This window comes from Nomascus leucogenys, chromosome 4 (assembly GCF_006542625.1).
Source record: "Nomascus leucogenys isolate Asia chromosome 4, Asia_NLE_v1, whole genome shotgun sequence".
Classification (NCBI taxonomy): Eukaryota; Metazoa; Chordata; class Mammalia; order Primates; family Hylobatidae; genus Nomascus; species Nomascus leucogenys.
This window is the reverse complement of record NC_044384.1, coordinates 48,703,997-48,726,544: the sequence shown is the minus strand read 5'-3', so window position 1 is coordinate 48,726,544 and position 22,548 is coordinate 48,703,997. Positions and strand designations below refer to the sequence as shown.

Below are 22,548 nucleotides of genomic sequence, written 5' to 3'. Positions count from 1 at the left end.
TGGCAACTGTGTGATATTTTAAGCTATAAAAGTGGATAAAATGCCCTAGGGAAAGAGTGTAGATTCCAAAGGACAAGACCTAGAACAGAGCACCAAGAGACACCAGCATTTAAGAGTGGAGGAAAAGGCAGTCAAACTCATAGAAGCAGAAAATAGAATGGTGGTTGCCAGGTGACAGAGGGTAGGGGAAACAGGAATTTGCTGTTTAATGGATATAAAAGTTTGGTTATGGAAAATGAAAAAGTTCTAGGGATCTGCTATATGACATTGTGCTTATAATTAACAATACAAAACACTTAGAAATGTGTTAGGAGGGTAGATCTCCTGTCATTTTTACCAAACCAAAAAAAGAAAAAAAAAAGACAAGAGAAAAAGAAGAAAAAGACAAGATGCTAGGTAGGGAGTCAGACCCTGAGTGGTCAGAAAGATTAAAAAAAAAAAAGGGAGGGGGGAGTGAATGTCAAGAATAAGGGCAAAAGCTACAAGGTGGAACCATATAAAGAATGAGTCATTTGGATTTAGCACAAGAGAGCCGGTGATCTTAGAAGCTTTATTAGGTGGTTAGCAGAAGACAGAGTTCAAGTGGCTAAGCCAGGTGTGGTTTGAAGAAACATTAAGAAGTGAGGAGAAGCTGATTTGTGGAATGGTGAAGGATTACTTGGGTATATGGGAAGGAAGTAAGGTAAAGGATCCTACCCTCCTACCAAAGATATTTCTCCCCCCTTTTTGAGACAGGATTACGCTCTGTCACCAAGGCTGGGATGCAGTGGCATGACCAGGGCTCACCGCAGCCTGGACCTCCCAAGCTCAAGCGATCCTCCCACCTTAGCCTCTCTCCAGTGGCTTGGACCACAGGCACGCACCCCATGCCCATCTAAAATCATTCTTAATAATTTCTTACACTTAGTATTTACGCATTTCTCACACTTGAGACTCACAACCACAACAGCCACGTGAGGTGGGCAGGGCTTTGCACAGATGTGCACAGAGCAAAAACCAGCAGAACGAGAGTGTAGCCAGGGCCAGCATACTTCCTACCCCACTCCCCGCCTATCAAACTTCGAAGCTAAGGAAGAACAAGGAATGGAAATTCAATTTCAGTGTATTCACTGATACCCCACCTCCTCCTAAACAGAATCTGAGATAACACACAGAAAGCTCTGTCTGCAGGTATATGCAAAGCAATGCTACACATTGCCAGTGTCTGCGCATGCCTTTTCCTTTAAAGAATGGCCGGTGGTTTTAAAAGAAATTGCAATTTTATTAGGAGTCTAATGAAAATTTATTTCTTACTCATCAACATATGTTCTGACCGTTATTTATTCCATTCTTAGTTTCCTCATCTGTAAAATGTTAACTGCCGTGTACTCGGCCCTTTCTATATTATTAATATGCCCTGAGAATTTAGTTAAGGGTTTGAAGTACATTGAGCTCCTCGAGAAAGACATTCTAATAATAGTAACAACTACCAATTCATGATTTTAAAATGTGGAACTCTACTGCGAAGTGAGAGCGCAAGAGAAGGGGAAATTATGCGAATACTTCAGCCCCCAGTTCACTTCTCCCAGAAAGAATTAGCCTTTGTCCTTCAAGGTTGATTGGCGCCCAACGCCTTCTGCTCAAGGCAAAGAGCTCTTTTCCACACCTGTCGAAATTTTTCCTCTTCCAGGGAGCCAGGAAAAGTTCAATCGGACTTTTTATATCCCAAATTCCCCAGGGGCTCCCGGCATTGGCTTTTTGCGTCTTCCGGCTCCCCAACGAGATCCCTTCGATCAAGCCTGGGCTGTCCCGCCCCAAATAAGGCCAACCACTTAGGCTCCCAGCTCTGGGAAGGGGTAGGGTCATTGCTGTAGCGCTCTTTTAAAGAGAGAAAGAACTGCGGCAAGGGGCGGTGGCGCGGGGGGCGGGTGGTGAGCAGAAAAATCGAGTCGCCTCTGGGGACAAGAAATCAGAAAGACCCTTCCTTCCTCCGAAGATTTAGGGAACTGAAGCCTCGCAAGTTACGAAACCACTGAAACTGTACAAATGCTCACCTAGGGCCCGCCCGTCGACAGCCTTCAGGAGCTGAGGGTCAAGATCCCCTCCCCCACCCTCCACTTCCCCCCGCCCTTCTCCCAGAGTAAGCAATTCCCAGAAAGGCGAGCAGTTCCCTTTTTCACCCAAGGACACTCGCGCTCCGTCCCGGCCACCCAGCGGTTTCCCTTTCCGTGGCTTGGGCCGGCGCTGAGGAAGAGGGAGCCGCACATTCCCGGGAAGGTGCCAGAGGCGCAGCTGGACTGCCCTGGCGCACTCCCGCCCTGGCGCACTCCCGCCCTGGCGCACTCCCGCCCCGGCGCACTCCAGTCCCGGCGCACTCCCGTGCCGGCGCACCCTGCTCCCCGGCGCGTACCCAGGGGCCATGATTTTGGCTAGGCGAAGGCTGCCCGCTCCCGCCTCTGTGAGTGCGCTGATTACATCTACCGGAGACACCTTCCCTCCCCTTGGGGATCCCAACTCTCAGGTCCCGATCCTCTTCCTATCTGCCCTCCCCCACCCCCGCCAACTACATTTTCTAGCCACCCAGAGGCCCCTTCATCCCAGCTTTTCCCGCCACCCCCACCTATCCCCGTTCCCCTAGTTTTCCTCCGCACCCTAGGCGATCGCCCCCTTCCCCAGAGCGGTGGCCGCGGCTGCACTCACCGCGAGGGTCAGCAGGAGCAGCCGGCAGAGGGCTCCGCTGCAGGAGCCGGAGGGGCGGGCTGCCGCCATGGAGAGGGCTCCGGGCAGGTCGCGGGCCGAGCGTTGGGCCGGGGTAGGAGGGCTCCGCGGGGCGAGGGCCGCGGCCGGAGCGCAGGCTGGGCCTGCTGCTCAGGAGGAGCGCGAGGCGGAGGAGATGGCGCGCGCGCGGAGAGGTGCTTTTCTTTAGCTTCTCTGAAGCGCCTGCCTCTCATCCAAGGGGCTTTTCCTTTGGCGGAGGGAGGGGCTCCAGGCGCGTCCAAAAGACACCGATCGGCCCCTCCTTGTTGTCTATTTAAGACTTAAGACTTCATTTCTCTAAGAAAGCCACGGGTGGGAACTCCCTCTCGCCGCCACCCTTTTACCTGCGCAAGGTGTTTCTCACCAGCGGACGCCACCTATAAGGCCCATCTTCCCCCTCCACGCCCCAGTGTCCGCCAGGCGAGATTAACAGCCGGCCCTGCCCAGCAGAAGCTCTGACTGCACAAAGACTCACTCCTGAGTGCGCGCTCGGCCCCGGCTCCGCCCTGTCCGCTGACCTCCGCGCCGGCCGTGGTCCCTGCCCTGGGGTCAATTACAGAGCGAGGTCTGAGCCGCAGAGGCTGGGTTTTAGGTCACAGCTGCCTGAGGCCCACCTGATAGAATGTTGACTCCAAGGAGACTGTTAGACACTCTACTGGAGTGAATTTCCTACACAAACCCACAAGCAGTTCAGACATCATAGTCATCTGAGGCACCATTCTTTGGGGTCTTGTGTTTTTAGGAATTTACTGGCATGACAATGATACAAGACAATCGCCATAATTTAGAGACAAAAATACATATATACATACATACATAGGTAAAGTTAGGGAATCAAGGCGACTGCAAAATAATAAAATCGAGGGTGAATTACTATGAGAAATGCATCCATTGAGGTCCTAGGCGTGGGCTACATGTGGGTTACTGATCTTCTCCAAGAACATCCCTAGTCACAAATAAAGTTATAACTTATTTCCTATACCGGACTCCTGAACATCTAGTGGAGAGTTCTCACCTTCTTTTCTACCATCAAAACCAGAGTTCATGGTGAGAAATGAATAAGAATGGGATAATTTACATTTTTATTTGAAGTGCACTTAAACTAAATGAATTATTGCAGCACACAATCTGGAAGATTAAGATATAAATGCTGTTTCTTTTTACTCTTCAGAAAGCAGTGACAAGGAGTCTGACTCATCCTCCTGCACCTCTTTTCAATTACTGACTTAAACCAGGTAAGCCTGACCACAAAGGAGAAACTTGTCTGTTCCCTTTTATTTGGTTTGTTTCCTCAGGGATGTCCTGAGAATCCTATTTGAAAAGCCAACCGTGACACTCACACCATTTCAATTCTTGAAAATGTTCACCATCTTAATACCATTATATGCCGAGCCAGAATTATTGCAATACTGAGCGTATATTTAAACTAAAAATTAATGTCAAACAGCGCATGCCTTACATTCTCTGTGTCTGTCCCATGCTCTATTTTATTAATGAATGCTACTAATGAGCTGTTCTGTCTCCATATCCATAAAATTATCATTGACCCTTTGCTAGTAAAATAAGACTGAGTCATCAGCATGAGACTATAGTTGACATCCGTCCGTTTCCACATTTTTTAACACTCATGGTTTTCCATCACTGATACCATAAGCACACCTCATCCTATTAAAGATGACATCATGATCTCTAGCATGAAGCTTTTCAGAGGACAAAAAGAAAGCTATAAGCGTTTCAGGTTCTGGAGATCTACTCAGACTATCATCATAGGCTTTGACTATAGGACATTTCCAAACTCTTGCCTACTCTTTAACCTCTGATGCCTTAAGGGCAGCTCATGATTTTCCTCATTCCAGGAAAGGGCGGAAGAGCGATTTGACCAGAATTCATCTTAGGTATTTATTTTCCTCTTTCACATGAATTGATAGAGGCTATTAAAATGGTGATTTGTTTGTTTTATTACAAAAAAAACTTTCAACAAAAGAATGGAATATAAAGTACTTTCTCTGAACAAGTACCCAATTTATTTAATGTATTTAGGTTAGGCTATGTGGTCACTGAAATAGATCCCTCTAAAACACAGGTTTGAAACAAAGGGCATATATTTAAAAATACAATGGGATGTGAGTAGATGTGATCTTTTTTTTAAAAAAAATGACTTTTGCTTATGAATATGATTCTGCTGCATGAACTAGTGTCCCAATAAAAATATACTTTTTATAGTAAAAAGTACACCAGACCGAAAGTAAGAAGCAACTTCCTTTGTGTTGCTTAAGTAATCTCTCAGGTCTCAACATCCCCATTTATCCATCTGTTAAGTGAGATAATCAGTAATAATAAGGTAATACTGGAGGCTATCTGTGGTACTTTCTACATCTAAAATTAAACTATTTAGACTGCTTACGACAGATTTTTGAGAAGCTTGGCTGGAAATGGGTGTTCATTTCAGAGATAACATAGAAAGTCAGGGCCAGAGCAATCCTTAAAGAAGTGAACAATTTGCAATCCAAAACCTACAGGCCAAATCTATCCAGCCTAGCTTCACAATTTTCTAATTTCAGAGGACAGAAACTATTAAGGGCAGCAACAACCAAAAAAATCCCACTTACTCACTGATGAGCAAATAAAGACAGCTCTGCATGAGCTTTGTGAATCCTGCCAGTTCCTCCCCTGCCAGCACCAGAGGATGAGTGATCCACAGGGACAGATGTCATCTTCAGGACGAAACCATCTCGGCATGGCATATGACATAGAATGGAATTCAAAAGCAAGGGAAACACAAACCTAACAGGCAAAAAGCAAGATTAAAGGACATTGCCTAGTTGCTTCATAGGTTGGAGCAGAAAGGGAAACATCTGCTAATCATGATAAAATAAGCACAATTTTTTAACCTCTCAGAGTTGTTGCAAGAATTAAATGATATCAAGGCACTCGGAACAAAGCCTGGCACATTCTAAGTGCTCCCTCAGTGTCAGTTATTATGGACATCCATCTTCCTCACCATTGTACTACCACATCTCTCTGATCCATTCACTTCCTCCTCATGACAGCTCCCAATTCCCTGTCCTTCCAGTACCTCTCCTCAGAGAGTTCTCTGTCCTGGTCTAGGGCTGAACCCTAGTGCTAATTCATTCACCTTCAACCCCCTCTCTTCAACACTAACCGCAGATCTTGTCTGGCATAAATGAGTTAACAATGCAATACTAAAATGAGCTGTGCAGTTTGCGTCAGTTGTGTATTTTCTGAAAATTTGAAACAATTATTTAAAAAGAATGCCTCTCAATTTAAGAAAAAGTTTTAAAATTCTGTGTTTTCCAACAAATGCTATCTCTACTTTTTAATGCTATGTATATTTATTTGAACTTCACTTTTAAAAATCGATCTCAGAGAAACATAGTATACTAATCAAGTTCAATTTCTATTACATTTCAAAGTATATATATATATATATATATTTTTTTTTTTTTTTTTTTGAGACAGAGTCTCACTTTGTCGCCCAGGCTGGTGTGCAGTGGGCGATCTCCGCTCACTGCAAGCTCCGCCTCCCGGGTTCACACCATTCTCCTGCCTTAGCTTCCCGAGTAGCTGGGAATACAGGCGCCCGCCACCATGCCTGGCTAATTTTTTGTATTTTTAGTAGAAACGGGGTTTCACCGTGTTAGCCAGGATGGTCTCGATCTCCTGACCTCGTGATCCACCCGCCTCGGCCTCTCAAAGTGCTGGGATTACAGGCATGAGCCACTGCGCCCGGCCTCAAAGTATTTTTTAAAAATTCAAGGTACAGTATGAAATAAATTATAAATCAGTTCTTATGACAGTAGTTTTCAGCCGGGCGCGGTGGCTCACGCTTGTAATCCCAGCACTTTGGGAGGCCGAGGCGGGCGGATCACGAGGTCAGGAGATCGAGACCACGGGGAAACCCCGTCTCTACTAAAAATACAAAAAATTAGCCGGGCGTGGTGGCGGGCGCCTGTAGTCCCAGCTACTCGGAGAGGCTGAGGCAGGAGAATGGCGTGAACCCGGGAGGCGGAGCTTGCAGTGAGCCGAGATTGTGCCACTGCACTCCAGCCTGGGCGGCAGAGCGAGACTCCGTCTCAAAAAAAACAAGACAATAGTTTTCATTTAGCAGGCACTCGATTAAAACAAGCCAATGAATGAATTCTGAGGCAATTGTGTTGAATGTGACTGGAGAGAGTTCACAATGTCTGGTCTGCCTTTAATAGACGCAGTTGACATGGGCACCCCCCTCCCCCCGAGTGGTGCAACGAAATAATGTATCCTTAAAACTACAAAACTTTCATTTGTATGCTTCACAATTAACTAATCAGCAAGTATTTATTGAGCATCCACTCTGTCTAAGGCATTGTTCTGGGCATGGGAAATGCAGTGGTGAACAAGACAGAAAGGACACTTCCTCAAGGGAAACACCTACAGAATTATAAGATAGCTAGGTTGGATAAGAAATACTCTCCACTTCAGATTTATATCATGTTGACTTCTTTGGGGAAAAAAAAAGTGAAGATTAATCTCGAATTAGTTGCAAAATAAGATATAGAGTGTTTTATAAGGATAAAAAAATTACCAAGATAAAACTTGTTAATATCTTTTCATGGATTATGAAATGTTACTCTAGATAACCTACTCTAGAACGTCTATCCTCTTGGCTTGCTGGATTGCAATAACTCTTGGTTTTTTTCTTCCCTTGCTGGCTGTATTTATGCATTCTCCTTGGCTGGTTCCTTCTGCTCTGACCTCTAAATATTGTCATGCCTGTAAATATTTTTTTTCTTTTTTCTTTTTTTTGTGAGATGGAGTTTTGCTCTGTCGCCCAGGCTGGAGTGCAGTGGCATGATCTCGGCTCACTGCAACCTCTGCCTCCTGGGTTCAAGTAATCACTTTTCTGCCTCAACCTCCTGAGTAACTAGGGCTATAGGTGCCCGCCACCATGCCCAGCTAATTTTTTTTTTTTTTTTTTTGTATTTTTAGTAGAGATGGGGTTTCACCATGTTGGCAAGGCTGATCTCAAACTTCTGACCTCAGGTGATCTGTCTCTCTCGGCTCCCAAACTGCTGGGATTGCAGGCATGAGCCACCACACCGGGCCTGCCTCTAAATATTGCTGTATACAAATACATCTGCATTGTTTCAAACCCTTGCACTCGCAAGGCTCCTTGTGCTATAAGTACTTTGTACATGCCCTTTCCTCTTTCCCAAAATCTTCTTCTATCTCTCTGGCCTGGTTAACTCCCATTCACCCTACAAATCTCAACTTTTATTTTCTTCCCCACCTGGTCAAATCTTCCACATTAAACTGCTGCCTCTCATTTAGAGCACTTGTCACAATTGCAATGTTAAATTTGCTCAAATAATTATTTGATTAATACTTGTTTCTCACCAAAGACTACATTTCCATGATTGTAGTAACCCTTTTTTTGTTCACGCTTGTATTCCCAGCATTACTATGACTCCTGATTCATAGTAGACACTTACTAAATATTTGCTGAATGAGTGAGCAAATGAATAAATGACTAATGAGCGTTTCTGACAAGCAATTCTTTGTTTACCTTTTTCTATTCTAGTGTTTATCAGCATATTAAAGTGATGTCTTGGGCCACATTTAATAGGGTGGGAGTTTCTAGTCTAATCTCAAATATGCTGGACATATATTACAGTAGCATATTAATAAAATATGAGATGGGCCTACCAAACATTTCTACTATGGCTTTTGCACAAGAACAGACAAATATGCTTATGAATTTTAACTTAGAACTCCAAAGAGACCAGTGTATAAATGGATACTTAATATCTGATAAAAGTGGCAGCAGATACCATGAAGAAAATCAGGAATTATTTAGTGTTGGCATTGGGAAAACAGACTCACTATTGGAGAAAAATAAAATTGGTCCCCTACATAACCAATTTTGTATTTATACATATACTGTGGTGGAAGACACATCAAGTTAATGAAAAATAATACAGGAGAACATCAGTGTTATACAGAGGTAGGAAAAGATTTTTGAAATAAAACCTAAAAAGCATATACCATATAGGAATAAAAAAAAACCAGATACACTTAATTACATTAAAATGCAGGCTTTCTATTTGATAGATGACACCATAAATAAAGTTGATAAACAGAAAATAGATTGGGAGAAGACATTTGTCATTACTAAAACAGATGAGAGAATAATATCTAGAAAATAGAAGGAACTCCTACATGTCAACCAGAATGTGGCAGAACTACAACAGAAAAAGATGAGCAAAGAGCATTACTAGGCATACTCTTACAACAGAGGAATCTGAAGCCTACCAAGTATATTTTAAGAAATCAAAGAAAGGCATATCAGAGTCATAAAATATCCTTCTATACCTATTTGGCAAAAATTAGGAAGCTAATAGCAAATGTTGATAGGCATGTGGATGTTTGAGAACCCTGGTGCATTGTTGGTAGAATTATAAATTTGATCAAATGTTCAGGACAGTAGTATAACAATGGTTGTTCAAGGTAATATATGAATACCCTAAAGCCCACCAATTTATATCTTGGCTAATAACCCAGAGAAATTCTCACTGAAGTCTATGAAGGGATGGTTTGTTGTAGAGGGAGTTGGGAGCAATCTGGGTTACCATCCTTGGAGAGTAGATAAATTATGGTGGCAGATCCACCCCATGGATCGCTGTGCAAAGTTAGAGCCAATAGGCTAATGGCAATATGAATGGATCTTAAAAACATAGAACCCAGTGAAATAACTAAAAATAGAATATTTCTACATCCAATATAAATTTAAAAAGACAAAAAATCATTACACTGAACAGCAGCATTTTAATAAAAATTATATAAACAAAAACACACATTCTAAACACATTCAACTAATTTTTGTGGAGGTAGAAAGGAATGAGTATGAGAAGCAAAAATTGTGAAGGGTTAAAAAGGAGAAAATAATTAATATATCACAATATGTTTAAATCTCATTTATTTTAGTAAGTGGAAGAGGAAAAAATTTAATAGTATATTATTTTTTCCTATTAGTTATATGTCTGTTTATTATGCATTGGTATATATAATACTTTTTTCTATCTTATAATCAGGAAGCAGTAATGCAAGGAATTGTTAATAAACCAAATGGGTAGAGAAATTAACATTGTTCCAAAAACAGGAAGGACTATAAAACCTGGTGATCACATATAACCAGATAATAACCAGTAGTAAACATGTATTGCTGTTATTCAGTTTGTCACACACAATCACCAAATAAAAGGAGGGTTTGGACTGTATTCCAAGATGATAAATGAACCAAATATTCTCTGGAGGAGTTAACTACACAGATTCAATCCCTCATCATCTATTAACAGGAGATGAATATTTTAGGTAGCCTATAATTGTAATAGAAACTAATGAGAAAGCAAGCTTTAAGTTATGTTACCAACCAAATCAATAGATTTATAATGATGAGTTAATGGGTTTTATCACACATCTATGTGAGGTAGGCAAAGAACAATATTTGGGGAAGACATCTGGTTGCAAATAATAAATACTATGTAACAAGAGTGAACATAAAACATTTTATCTACTAAGCAACTGTATTTTAATTATAGAAGGAAACTAATTCTGCTGATCAGTACCTGAAGTGTTTATCATCTTGAAGAAAGCAACTAAATCTTGTGCTCCAATCAAAAATCAATTGACCCACATTCTGTAACCTCTGAAAGTCAGAGATGCTGTTTCTCTTCTTTTGGACCTCCTAAGAGTATTGTCAGTCCCAAAGTATTCAAAATAATATGAAATTCTAAGAAGATTATAAAATAAATATATCTCTAATCCCAGAAAAGTTTAAAGAAATGCAGAACTGGTGAAGAAATAAATTAACCCATGTTGATATTCTAGAAAAGCATGATAATGGGTTTTGAAATAATTTTATTTATGTCTCTCTCTCATGTTTAAGATATTGAAATACTCAAAATAACCAGCGTCTGATTGCAGTGTATATTGTTTAAATTATCTTAGTCAACTTTAGAAATAATTTTCAAATGCTGAAGGAAAAATTTTCTTTGAAATTTTGTGAATAAAATGTAGTATACATAGCTGTGACATTCAAAAGGAAAGTGTAATAACTGTCCACAGTGGTTGGGCTTTAGGACAGTTTGATGGGGCATATGAGAGATGGAAGAGAGAGAGTTTTGAGGAGCAGCTGCCTTTATGCATAGAAGATATTTAGAATCAAAAATGGGGAGAAATGGGAGGTAAATTGTTAATTGTTTAACTGTACATTTAACATTTACTCTTCCTTTTGAAGTTTCTCAAGTTGTGAATAAAGATTTGAAATTATATCAAGTATATTTTTGTGTAGGACTTTTTTGGGAGAGCTTTGTATATGATTTTTTTAAAAATATAGTTCTGTATTCAGCGTTGATCATATGACTGCTTGGTTTTATATAGTTTATATAAGCTCTAGTTACTGCTTTTCTTAGTCATTTTCTTGGTCTTCGTCACTGTCATTTGAATACATAACATCTGCCTTCAAGATTTAAACTGGAAAAAAAAAATTGATATGAGTAGCCCCTAGCCTTCTTTCTAGGAGCTTTCAGGCATTCATCTAACTACACTTTCCTAAAGGGAGTGGACAACATTTTCCTTCCCTTATTGCCTGATTGGCCTTTGAAAGTAAAGGCAATATCTAGAGCATGTGTGGCTCTAACACCCTTTTGGTCCCTTCTACAGTAATTTGCGTGGGGGTCACACTTCCTAGATCACAATGTGCAATTGCTGAGTCTACTTCCTATTATGGAGTTAGCAGTCATTAAAGACTTGTAATGGGATAAAGACTATTAAGACTGGGTCAGAGGAAATGAGACTTTTGCTGTCTCAAAAGAATATCTGATCAAGATTGTCCTCAATGGTTTATATGAAGGAACCATTTCTTCTTCTCTAAAATTGAAATAACGAGATACTTCAGAAAATTTTAGTGAGATCAAATATATATATATATATAAAATATGCAGCATTTATATTTACTTACATATATTTATGTATTTATGACAGTGCCTAGAGCATAGTAAGCATTCAATAATAATTAGCTAATCTATATTAGTATGTACAGAACCTATAATTATTTCTAATGTGTATCAGGCAGTCATCTTACCAAGTTTAATGTATCTCTACTGTCCTTCATCATCAGGGTTCAAGTGGGAACCCCATAGATTAAGAAAAGCAGCCACTTTGCCTGTTCCGTATCTCCAACAGGAGTCAAAAGAGAGCCTCAGAAATTTCCGAACCCTTCACAAGACCTTTCTTCTCTCACCCAGCCCAGCCCTCACTGTGTCTCACTATTATACATTTAAAGGTTATAGGACTAATCTCCTAGGGTATTTATCCTATTTATCTCAGCCCCCAGAAGAAGTTCTGGTTCCCCAGGCATCCCTCTTCCCCTGGAATCTAATCCCCTTAAGGCCCCAGACATACCCTTTGCTGATCCCACCCCAAATCTCTAAACCCTATTGACTGGTTTTTTTTTGTTTTTGTTTTTGTTTTTGTTTTTTTTTGAGACAGAGTCTTGCTCTGTCACCCAGGCTGGAGTTGAAGTCAGCAGCATCTGTTATATCTTCAACCTCTTCTCACAGTTCTTTCTCTAATGGACATGAGCCCTTTCACATGGAGGCCTTTTTCATACAATGCCTCTAAGACTACTGGGGCTGGAAGTTGAGTAGAGATTCTCTTTGCTTTTTCTTTCCATTTTCAAGTAATTCTCCCCCTCGCAAACCTGAATAGCACCTCTCCTAGCATTGAATCTCACGATAGCAGACTATTGCTCCCACTCTACCCCTCCTTCTTGTCATCTACAGATTTCTCCAAAGCACATTGTTTTTTATTCTAGGGTAGTGCCCCTGGCTCCCTGTCATATTGTTTAAAACTCCACTCCTCTCATAACTCTTGAGGATTTCAGGATGTACACCTAGGTAGGCAGAATAATGGCCTCCAAAGATGCCCATTTCCTAATTCTCAGACTCTGTGAATATGTAGCATTATATGACAGAAGTAGCAGATGGAATTAAGGTTGCTTATCTGATGACCTTAAAAAAGGGAGATTATTCTGTTTCACCTGGGTGGCTCAATATAATCACAATAGTCCTTCAACGTAGAGGAGGGAGGCAGACAGGTGACAGCCAGAGATGTGATGATGGAAGCAGTGTCCGTGATAGGACTTAAGAAAGATGTGGGCTGGGCGCAGTGGCTCACGCCTGTAATCCCAGCACTTTGGGAGGCTGAGGCGGGCAGATCACGAGATCAGGAGATCGAGACCATCCTGGCTAACACGGTGAAACCCCGTCTCTACTAAAACTACAAAAAATTAGCCGGGCGTGGTGGCGGGCGCCTGTAGTCCCAGCTACTCAGGAGGCTGAGGCAGGAGAAAGGCGTGAACCCGGGAGGCGGAGCTTGCAGTGAGCCGGGATTGCACCAGTGCATTCCAGCCTGGGCGACAGAGAGACTCCGTCTCAGAAAAAAAAAAAAAAGAAAGAGGAAGGAAGGAAGGAAGGGAGGGAGGGAGGGAGGGAAGGAAGGTAGGTACCTGCTGTGCTGGCTTGAAGATGAAGAGAGGAGCCATGAGCCACAGAATATAAGCAGCATCTAGAAGCTGGTAAAGGAAGGAAAAAAAAAAAAAGGTTCTCGCGTAGAGCCTTCAGAGAGGAACAGAGTCCTGCGAACACTTTGATTTTAGCCCAGTGAGACCCTGGACAGACTTCTGACCAACAAAACTACACGATAGTACATTTGTGTTGTTTTAAGCCACTAAGTGTATCATAGTTTGTTACGGTAACAATAGAAAGCTCACACACTCTAGTCCCTCAGTTCCTTAAGTTCCTCCCATTCAATGTCATCCTCCACCACTGCCTTAGCTATTCACTGCATGATCCTACTCTAGATCTTACTATTCCTAAGCACCGTAACTACTCCACAAATCTCAATTTCAAGCATTCCGCCCCATAACCACCCATCTTTTACTTTCACAGCTCCCTCCCTCTATTATCTCAATTTCAACGAATCTTAGACTGCTCTAGTAACTAAATTCATGGATTCTACCAGTTTTACTTTCTCTCACCCCCTTTATGGCCCCATTTTGCTCCTCATCCAGCTTAACTTTCCTAATAACCATTATAGTCTGTCTAGTAATCACTCTTTGCATATACCTCTTCTCTATTACTGTGCTTTATAGCTTCATTATTCTCCCTTTTCAGAGTCACTCCCTGATCAATCTAACTCTCCACTTAGCTAGTTGCTACACACAGCTATATGTGGCTAGAGATACACTCATATTCAGGCTGAGGAATTTCACGTTAAGCTCATCATTAGTACCTCAAATAGGCCTTCATCCTGCCCTGGAGTCTTACTCTATTTGTCTAGCCCATTCACTTCCCCTTTATCCTTGGCAGTATTTTCATACTACCTTCTCTCTACTCAAACTGTCTATTTATCCTCTTCTGTCCTCACTTTCCATTACTGGCTTTGCTTCCTATTTCACAGAGAAAATGGAAATGATAAAGGATAACTTCTGTAAGCTTCTCCACATCTACCCACTTGCCTGCATCTGTGCTGTCAATGTGGCTTTTTCCTGTGTATTATGGAAGAACTGCCCCTGTTCATAGCTAAGGTCAACTGCTTCATTTGTGCATTAATTCTCACCTGCTCCCACCTGCTTAAGAACATTGCTTGGCAATTCTGCTCCTCCTCTCCTAAATCATCAGTTGAATCCATCTCTATCTATCCAACAGCATGTGAGCCAAGCCAACATAAATACCTGCCTCCATATCCCATTTCTTCCTCTAGCTAACACACCCCATTCCTCTACCCTCTTTGACAGAAAAAAAATTCTGGGGAAAGCTGTTTTATATGTACTGTCTTCAGTTTTTTTCCTCTCATTATCTTCTGAACCACTTCTAATCAGGTTTTCACCCCTACCTCTTTACCAAAAGTGTTCTTACGAAGGTAACAGAGACTTTCATATTGTTAAATCTAATGGTCATTTTTCAGCTTTATGTTAACTAACTGTGGAAAGTTGGTACACCTGTCATTAAAACTCACTCTTCACTTGGCTTCTGTTTTTCCTTCCTTACCTTATTTATTCTTTTTTCTCTCCATAATCTCTTAATATTGCAGTTCCCCAGGACTCCGTAGTTGGACATTTATTATGGTTTTATCTACATTCACTTTTTGTGGATCTCATTCAGTCTTCTGACTTTAAAAACTGTCTCTAAGCTGATGGTCAGAAATTCTAAAATGCTCTCTCAGATTTCTCCCTTGAAATTCCTACCCCCATAAAAATTTTTAACTTACAGACCTCACAGGAATTGCAAAATTAATGTTTCCAATTCTGAGCTCCTGATCTTCTCCATCTCAGAATCTTTTTCCCTTTCAATTAATGACAACTCCATTCTTCACGTTGTTTAGGACAACATCTCTTCAGATTTCTTTGGCCCCTCATATTCTAAATCCAGTCTGTCAGTAAATCTCAGCAAATTTACCTTTAAAATATATCTGGAATCCATCCAATTCTCACCATCTCCATCAGTATTATCCTGGTACAAACCACTGTTGTCTCTCACCCGGATTATTCCAAAAATCTCCTCATTGGTCTTTCTGCTGCCAGTACTCTTCACTTGGGTCTATTTTCAAACTGGCAGCTAGATTGTCCCTGTTAATAAATAAATAAGTTGTATGGAGACAGTTCTGTACTCAAACTCTTCGAGAATTACTCCAAAATAAAAATATTTTTAAACATTCACCCAGAGGCTTCTCATCTCTTTTAGATGAAATCCAAAGTATTTCCAGTGGTCTACAGGACCAGACAATCCATCATGGATCTCTCCTACTCTCCCATCATCCACCATGCTCCAGTCACCTTGGGCTCTTTGCTGGTTGGTGAAGACACTGTCACGCTCCTGCTTGGGCCTTTCATTTCCATGTGAGATGATCTTCAGATAGCCACACTGCTTGTTCCCTCACCTCCTTCAGGTTTTGACCCTCATGTCTCCTCAGTGAGATCTTCTCTGAACACCCTAATTGATATTTCAAACCCCTGATTGCTTTCCAGAGCTTTTAACCAAGAGCCTGGTGACTTTACTGTGGCCCCTTCCCCTAAGAGGTCTTTATTTCCTTCACAGACTGGAAACTCCTTTCTGCTTGTCACAGTGGTTTGGCTTAGTTTGTGAGCTTCCTACTTCATAAAACTTTAGAATACAGCACATGCTTTGAAGGGAAAACCAGAAATTCATGAAATCCCTCCAGTCTCTGATTTTGTCACTCCAGCCCCACACAATTGCTAAAAACTCTGCTACTTTCTTTCTTCCCAAGCAGTGGCCTTCTGCTTTGGCTGAGCCTGGATTCTCAGCTTCTAGCCCATGTTCAGTAGCTTCAAATGCTCCCTGAGAAAAATGCGGCTAGAGCTGGTGTTCTCCTCTTTAGATTTTAATCTATTTCTTCTTTATTCTGAAACTTTCTGAGAGCTCTAAACAGATAGATTTTGTATTTTATCCAGAGCTTCTTATTGGCCTTGGTGAGAACATTGGTCTAGCATAAACCACTCCATCCTACCATCCTTCTCTCATATTTTGAGACTCTTTTTCTTCCTTGGTCTCTGTGTTAGAATGTAATTTTCACAAGGTCTTATATTCATCTCCATTTTTAGTTTCTACAGCTGTCTGTTACAGCGTGGGCTTTTGGTAAATATTTGTTGAATAACTGTATGTGTGCACATATAGTTTATGCTCTCTAACTACTTGTAATCCACAAATTATTAACAAATTATGATGTGACTATGAGATAATAATATGTAAAATACTGGTTATAAACCTGAAATTTACACTGGATCATCTGAGAAGGGATCCCATATAAACATTGTTATCTTTCAGAATAACTGGGAAATTAAGCATGAGAATTGTATATAATTTCCAGTTGCAGGAAGTATATGAAAAAAATTAATAAAACAGTGGTCATAAACATGAGACTCAAACTAAAAATAACAAATCCCGTTATTACTAATTGCAGACATTGATATGTCAATTGATCTGTATTTTATACAAAAGCTACAGTTCTATGTAGCTTGTTCCTGAGAAAGTAATAGCAGCGATTAATTTATTTAACTATGGTTAATATTTGACTAATCAGTTTTGGGAAAGCCAGCTAATAAATATGTGTACTATGGAGATGGATGGATAGATATGTAGATACATACATACATAAAGAGATAGATAGATAGATGTATAGATACAGATAGATATCCTGATGGTGATTAAAATATGATCTTTTATTTTATTTAGCCAGAAAGGTGCCGGGAATTCACTTTACAAAAGGCATGGATTTGCACAGACAGAAAGAGACAGATGTTCTAGATCAGCAAGGGATGATCTTTCATGGTATCGTTGGGGGTGGATTATTTTTAGAATGGCTGCTAAGAAACTTGAGGAATTTGAGCACTGCAAGTTGCCACCCGGGGGTCATGAGCTAAAGATACTTATACTCAAATGGAGAAAGAGGAGATTTAGGTGGAAAGATCAAGAGCATCGTGTTGGACATGTTAAGTTTGAGGTGTCTAATGACATGATGAGTAGGCAGTTGTGTAAGTGAATAGAAGGGAAATCTGAGCCTGAGACATAATTTTTTAGTTCACTACAGATTTTGCCACCAATGAATTTCTGTGCAGGTCTGCTTTTCTTGCCAAATAAGTTACAGAGTAGGGGAAAAAAACCAACTTTGGTTTCTAGAGTTCTATTGTTTTTATAAATGTGCACTCAGGGCCAGACGCAGTGGCTGATGCCTGTAATCCCAGCAATTTGGGAGGCCGAGGTGGGCAGATCATCTGAGGTCAGGAGTTAGAGACCAGCCTGACCAACATGGTGAAACCCCATCTCTACTAAAAATACAAAAATTAGCCAGGCATGATGGTGTACACCTGTAATCCCAGCTACTTAGGAGGCAGAGACAGGAGAATCACCTGAACCCAGGAGGCAGAGGTTGCAGTGAGCCAAGATGGTGCCATTGCACTCCAGCCTGGGCAACAGAGTGAGACTCCATCTAAAAAAAAAAATAAAGAAAAGGAAAGAAAGAAAGAAGGAAGGAAGGAAGGAAGGAAGGAAGGAAGGAAGGAAGGAAGGAAGGAAGGAAGGAAGGAAGGAAGGAAGGAAGGAAAGGAAGGAAGGAAGGAAGGAAGGAATTAAGGAAGGAAGGAAGGAAGGAAGGAAGGAAGGGAAGGAAGGAAGGAAGGAAGGAAGGAAGGAAGGAAGGAAGGAAGGAAGGAAGGAAGGGAAAGGAAGGAAGGAAGGGAGGAAGGAAATTTGCACTCAGAATGGTGAGTTTATTACTCAGTTTAGGGGAGGAGATAGTTCATACTTATAATGTATATCTTCCTTTCTAAAGTAAGAAATAAGTTATCTGTTCAATGAGGAAGGCATGTGGGGTTGGGTGAGGCAGGCTGAAAATGGGTGACAAAAATTTAGAATAGCTTTGAATCAGTTACAGACCCAGCCAAAAGTCCTTGAACAGATTGCTAAGGAGTTTTGAGGGCACAGATGATGTTTTACATCATTTTTATTAATTCGTAGTGGCTTAAATATGAGTGATGTTACACAGATTCGCTTTTGCCCACCTATAGGAAGTGTGTCTCCTTTAATACCAAAACTTCTGAGATAAAGATTGGCTCTGTCCAAATTAAATAGACTTGAGCTCTTACTTTTTCCTTTCCTTTAATTTTTTTCCTTTTCTTTACATTTTCTCTTGCTTTCTTTTTTATTTCTTTCCATTTTTGTTTCTTATTCTTTTCTTCCTTTCCTATTTTCTTACCTTTCTCCTCCCTTCCTCTCTTTGTTCTCTTTTCCTTCCTTCCTTGCTTCCTTCCTTCCTTCCTTCCCTCCTTCCTTCCTTCTTCCCTCCCTTCCTCCTTTCCTTCCTTCCTTCCTTTCTTTCTTCCTTCCTATGTGCCAGAAAATCACAAGTCGAAATGCCTTTAGGAGCCAGTCACCTCACTGTCCATGTGACTGAGCTGATTACATATAATAAAGTTTAGCAGGGACACATACACCACCTAAGAGTAATCACATTGGAAAGAAAATTGTAAACACATAAAAACTGCCTGTAGGCTGGATTAACCAAAAGATTACCAGTTTTAACCACTGCCATATGTATACATGAAGAACCACTGAAAGATTTTAAACACTGGCATGATGGGGGTCAAACTTGGAACACTTCTTCCAATTGGAGAGGTGCTGGAGGACAGGACATCAGTTAGGAAACAACAGCAGATGTTTAGCCAAGAACAAGGCTGTGAGCAGGTTTAGGTGCGAGAAATGGAGTCAGTGGTATTTAATGAACAAAATCAATAGGGCCTGGAGATTCATCAGATCCAATCACTTCTGAAACATTTACTGAGCCACATACTTGTTTGTATTGCTAGCCTCCCCCTACCCTGAGCCCAGTATCAGCAGATGTGCTTTCTCCAAAACAAAGTCAGTTAAACAAAACCTGTTCAAGTACATCAGGTCTTTTGTGGCCCTTTCAGGGGCATTCTTAATACACAGCAACACAATAATCTTTTTTAAACAATTTTTATGATTTTATTTTATTTTTCCACAAGTTATTGGGGTACAGGTGGTATTTGGTTACATGAGTAAGTTCTTTAGTGGTGATTTGTGAGATTTCAGAGCACCCATCACCCGAGCAGTGTACATTGTACCATATTTGTAGTCTTTTATCGTTTTATCCCTTACCCTCCTCCCACTCTTCCCCCCAAGTCCCCAAAGTTCACTGAATCATTTTTCTTTTTTTTTTTTTGAGACAGAGTTTCACTCTGTCACTCAGGCTGGAGTGCCATGGCACGATCTTGGTTCAAGGCAACCTCCGCCTCCCAGGTTCAAGCAATCCTTGTGCCTCAGCCTCCCGAGTAGCTGGGATTACAGCCACCTGTCACCACGCCCAGCTAATTTTCGTATTTTTAGTAGAGACAGAGTTTCGCCGTGTTGGCCAGGATGGTCTCCAAGTCCTGACCTCAGGTGATCCTCCTGCCTCAGCCTCCCAAAGTGCTGGGGTTACATGCGTTGAGCCACCACACCTGGCCTATTGTGTCATCCTTATGCCTTAACGCAACTGTCTTTGAAAGCCTTTCTTCAGTGGCTAACCTCCTCAATATCCTTTATACAGTGTTTTGCTGCTTCCTGAAAATTTAAATGTACCTCTTTCTGACTTCTCACTCTCTACTCCTCAATGGCCACCACCACCAGGACATAAAATAAAATAAACTACCCCTTCATTCTCAAGGCTCTTTGCTTTTTTTCCTCACTTCTTTTTTTTTTTAAGACCAACTTTATGGAGATACAATTCATATGCCTTTTTCTTACATTCATTTTATTTCACTCAAAGGTCATCCTCACTAGCATATTACTGGTTAGCTTGATTTTCATAACAAAACCCTAGAGCCGAAAGTCCTTGTGAGGAGGGGGGCAGTGAGGTGGGCATGAGGGAAGGAAGAGGTAGGAGAGGGGATGCTTAGCACACCCTTATTGAGCAGAAGAAAGGAAGGATGCTTGAAATATTTATACAAAAGGAAGGATTCACACCCCTGGTCACTTAGATAAAAAACTAAATAAGAAGCAGTCCCTGCCCTAAAGAAGCTTTTAGCATTTGTGGATGGATTGCATGGATGTTAGGTAATTACAAGGTGAGCTGTGTTTGATATGTCCCTTATTTTCAACTTAGAGACAGGAAGTACCTGCCTGAAACTCTCACAAATATTTCAAGGTCAAAATATTCCAAACTGGAGCCATTCTTTTTCTGTAACAAAAGCTGCATTGTAGTTAATGGTTTCATGATTCTCCCACTTATTCAGGAAGGGAACTAGGGAGTCATCCTACACACTCTCTCTGCCTCCACCTCACAACTGTCAGTCTCCAGGTTACTGCTGTCTGCAATCCCTCATCTCTCATCTGGACAATCTTAATTGATCTCCCTGCTCTACAACTCCTCCAAGGCAACTTCCAAAATACTGGTTTTCCACCTGTAGTTTTTGGACTCTCATGGTTCTTGTATGTTGGCTCATTTTGTTTTGCTTTTGGTTATTTTTTGTTTTTGTTTGGTTCGAGAGTCCTTTCCTCTACTTCAACTCAATGCCCCCTCCTACCTTGCTCAGGCAGCTGTCCCTGACTTTCCCATGTGGGAAAAAGCACTTGAATCTTCTGTGTGCACGCAGTCTTTGATACGTGCCTCTGTTATGGAAACGGACCAAAGTGTTGTCATTATTTAATTGATAAAACTGTCTCTTCTAGAGTGCATTAATTTCTTATTCTTCATATGTGCAGATAATTGCAGAATTCTGGAATGGATACATGGTTGAAGATTTCATGGATGATATTGTTAGTAACAAAGATAGGGATAACAGGAAAGTGCTAGTTTGTGAGGGAGTTAAATAAATTGATTTTGAAAATATTGAGTTTGAGATTTCTGTGGACAATCCAAATGGAAATAATTAGTAAGTAACATGGGCATGGAATTTGCAAGAGGCATCGGTCTGCACAAACAAACTTAGTTATTATTAGTATGTGGATAGTCAGAGTAACCCCAAATGAAAGCAATCCATCTGTTTAACCCATTGATTTCTTTTTAAAAACTTTTATTTTATGTTTAATTGACAAATAATGACTGTATATATTTATGGGGTGCAATGTGATGCTATGATACACATATGCATTGTGGAATGATCAAGCCAGACTAACACATCCGTCATCTCAGATACTTATAATTTATTTGTAGTGTTAATCTATTAATTATTTTGATTCCTTTTTTGTTTATTTTATGTAATTAAGGTATACAACATGATGCTTTGATATACATAAATTATTACTACAGTCAAGTAAATTAACTTATTCATCACTTTCCATAGTTGCCGTGTGTGTGTGTGTATGTGTGTGCACGCGTGTGTGTGTGGTAGGAGCACCTAAAGCCTACTCTCTTTGCAAATTTTTAGTGTACAATACTATATCATTAACTAAATTCCTCTTGCTGCATACCAGATCTCCAGACTTCTAAATCCCACCTAGCTGCAAATCTGTACTGTTTAGTCTACTTCTTCCCATTTCCTCCTCCTCCCCAACCCTGTAACCACTGTTCTACTCTGTTTCTATGTGTTTCACTTTTGTTTTAGATTCCATATGTAAGTGAGCTTATACACTATTTTGCTGTCTGTGTCTGGCTTATTTCACTTAGCATAATGTACTCCAGGTTCATTCATGTTGTGGCTAATGTCAGTATTTCCTTCTTTTTAAAGGCTGAGTGATATTCCACTCTGAGTGTATATATACACAATGATTGGTTTATCCATTTGTCGATCAATAGCTACTTAGCTTGTTTTCATATCTTGGCTATTGTGAATCATACTTCAATGAACATAGGAGTGCAGATAGCTCTACAAGGTGCTGATTTAATTTCTTTTGTGTATATATCCAGCATAGGAATTGCTGGGTTGCATGGTAGTTCTATTTATAATTTTTGGAGAAACATCACAGTGTATTCTGTAATAGCTGTACCAATTTACATTCTTAGAGAGAGTTTTGAGATTGGGTGGAAGACTGTTGTGTTTTCCTTTCACAGAAATTTTATCAGCTGATGATCAAAATGCATATTTTAGAAGAATGTGAATATGTGAAATATTTAATACAAATTTATAGGAAGCATTTTTTAATGATTAAGTAGCTGTAAACATCTTATTTTATTGTGTGTGGAAATGAGAAAGTCTGATCTTGTTTAAGTGTGTCTTGGCCTTAGTTTTCTTATTGTTAA

General features: G+C 40.7%; 1 protein-coding gene and 1 long non-coding RNA gene across 3 annotated transcripts in view; one reads left to right on the top strand and one right to left on the bottom strand.

Annotated features, from left to right (window-relative positions):
• DSC2 (desmocollin 2) overlaps positions 1-3,197 on the bottom strand; it is a 37,384-nt gene extending 34,187 nt beyond the window's left edge. For both annotated transcript variants that reach the window (XM_030810616.1, XM_030810615.1), the window contains exon 1: positions 2,680-3,197. In XM_030810616.1, coding sequence (XP_030666476.1) covers positions 2,680-2,748 — 69 coding nt within the window. In that variant the 5' untranslated portion in view covers positions 2,749-3,197. The remainder of the gene's footprint in view (positions 1-2,679) is intronic.
• Positions 2,268-22,548, top strand: part of LOC115834748 — a 50,772-nt gene continuing 30,491 nt past the window's right edge. The window contains exons 1-2 of the long non-coding RNA XR_004029646.1: positions 2,268-2,437; positions 3,908-3,971. This is a non-coding gene — a long non-coding RNA (uncharacterized LOC115834748). The remainder of the gene's footprint in view (positions 2,438-3,907; positions 3,972-22,548) is intronic.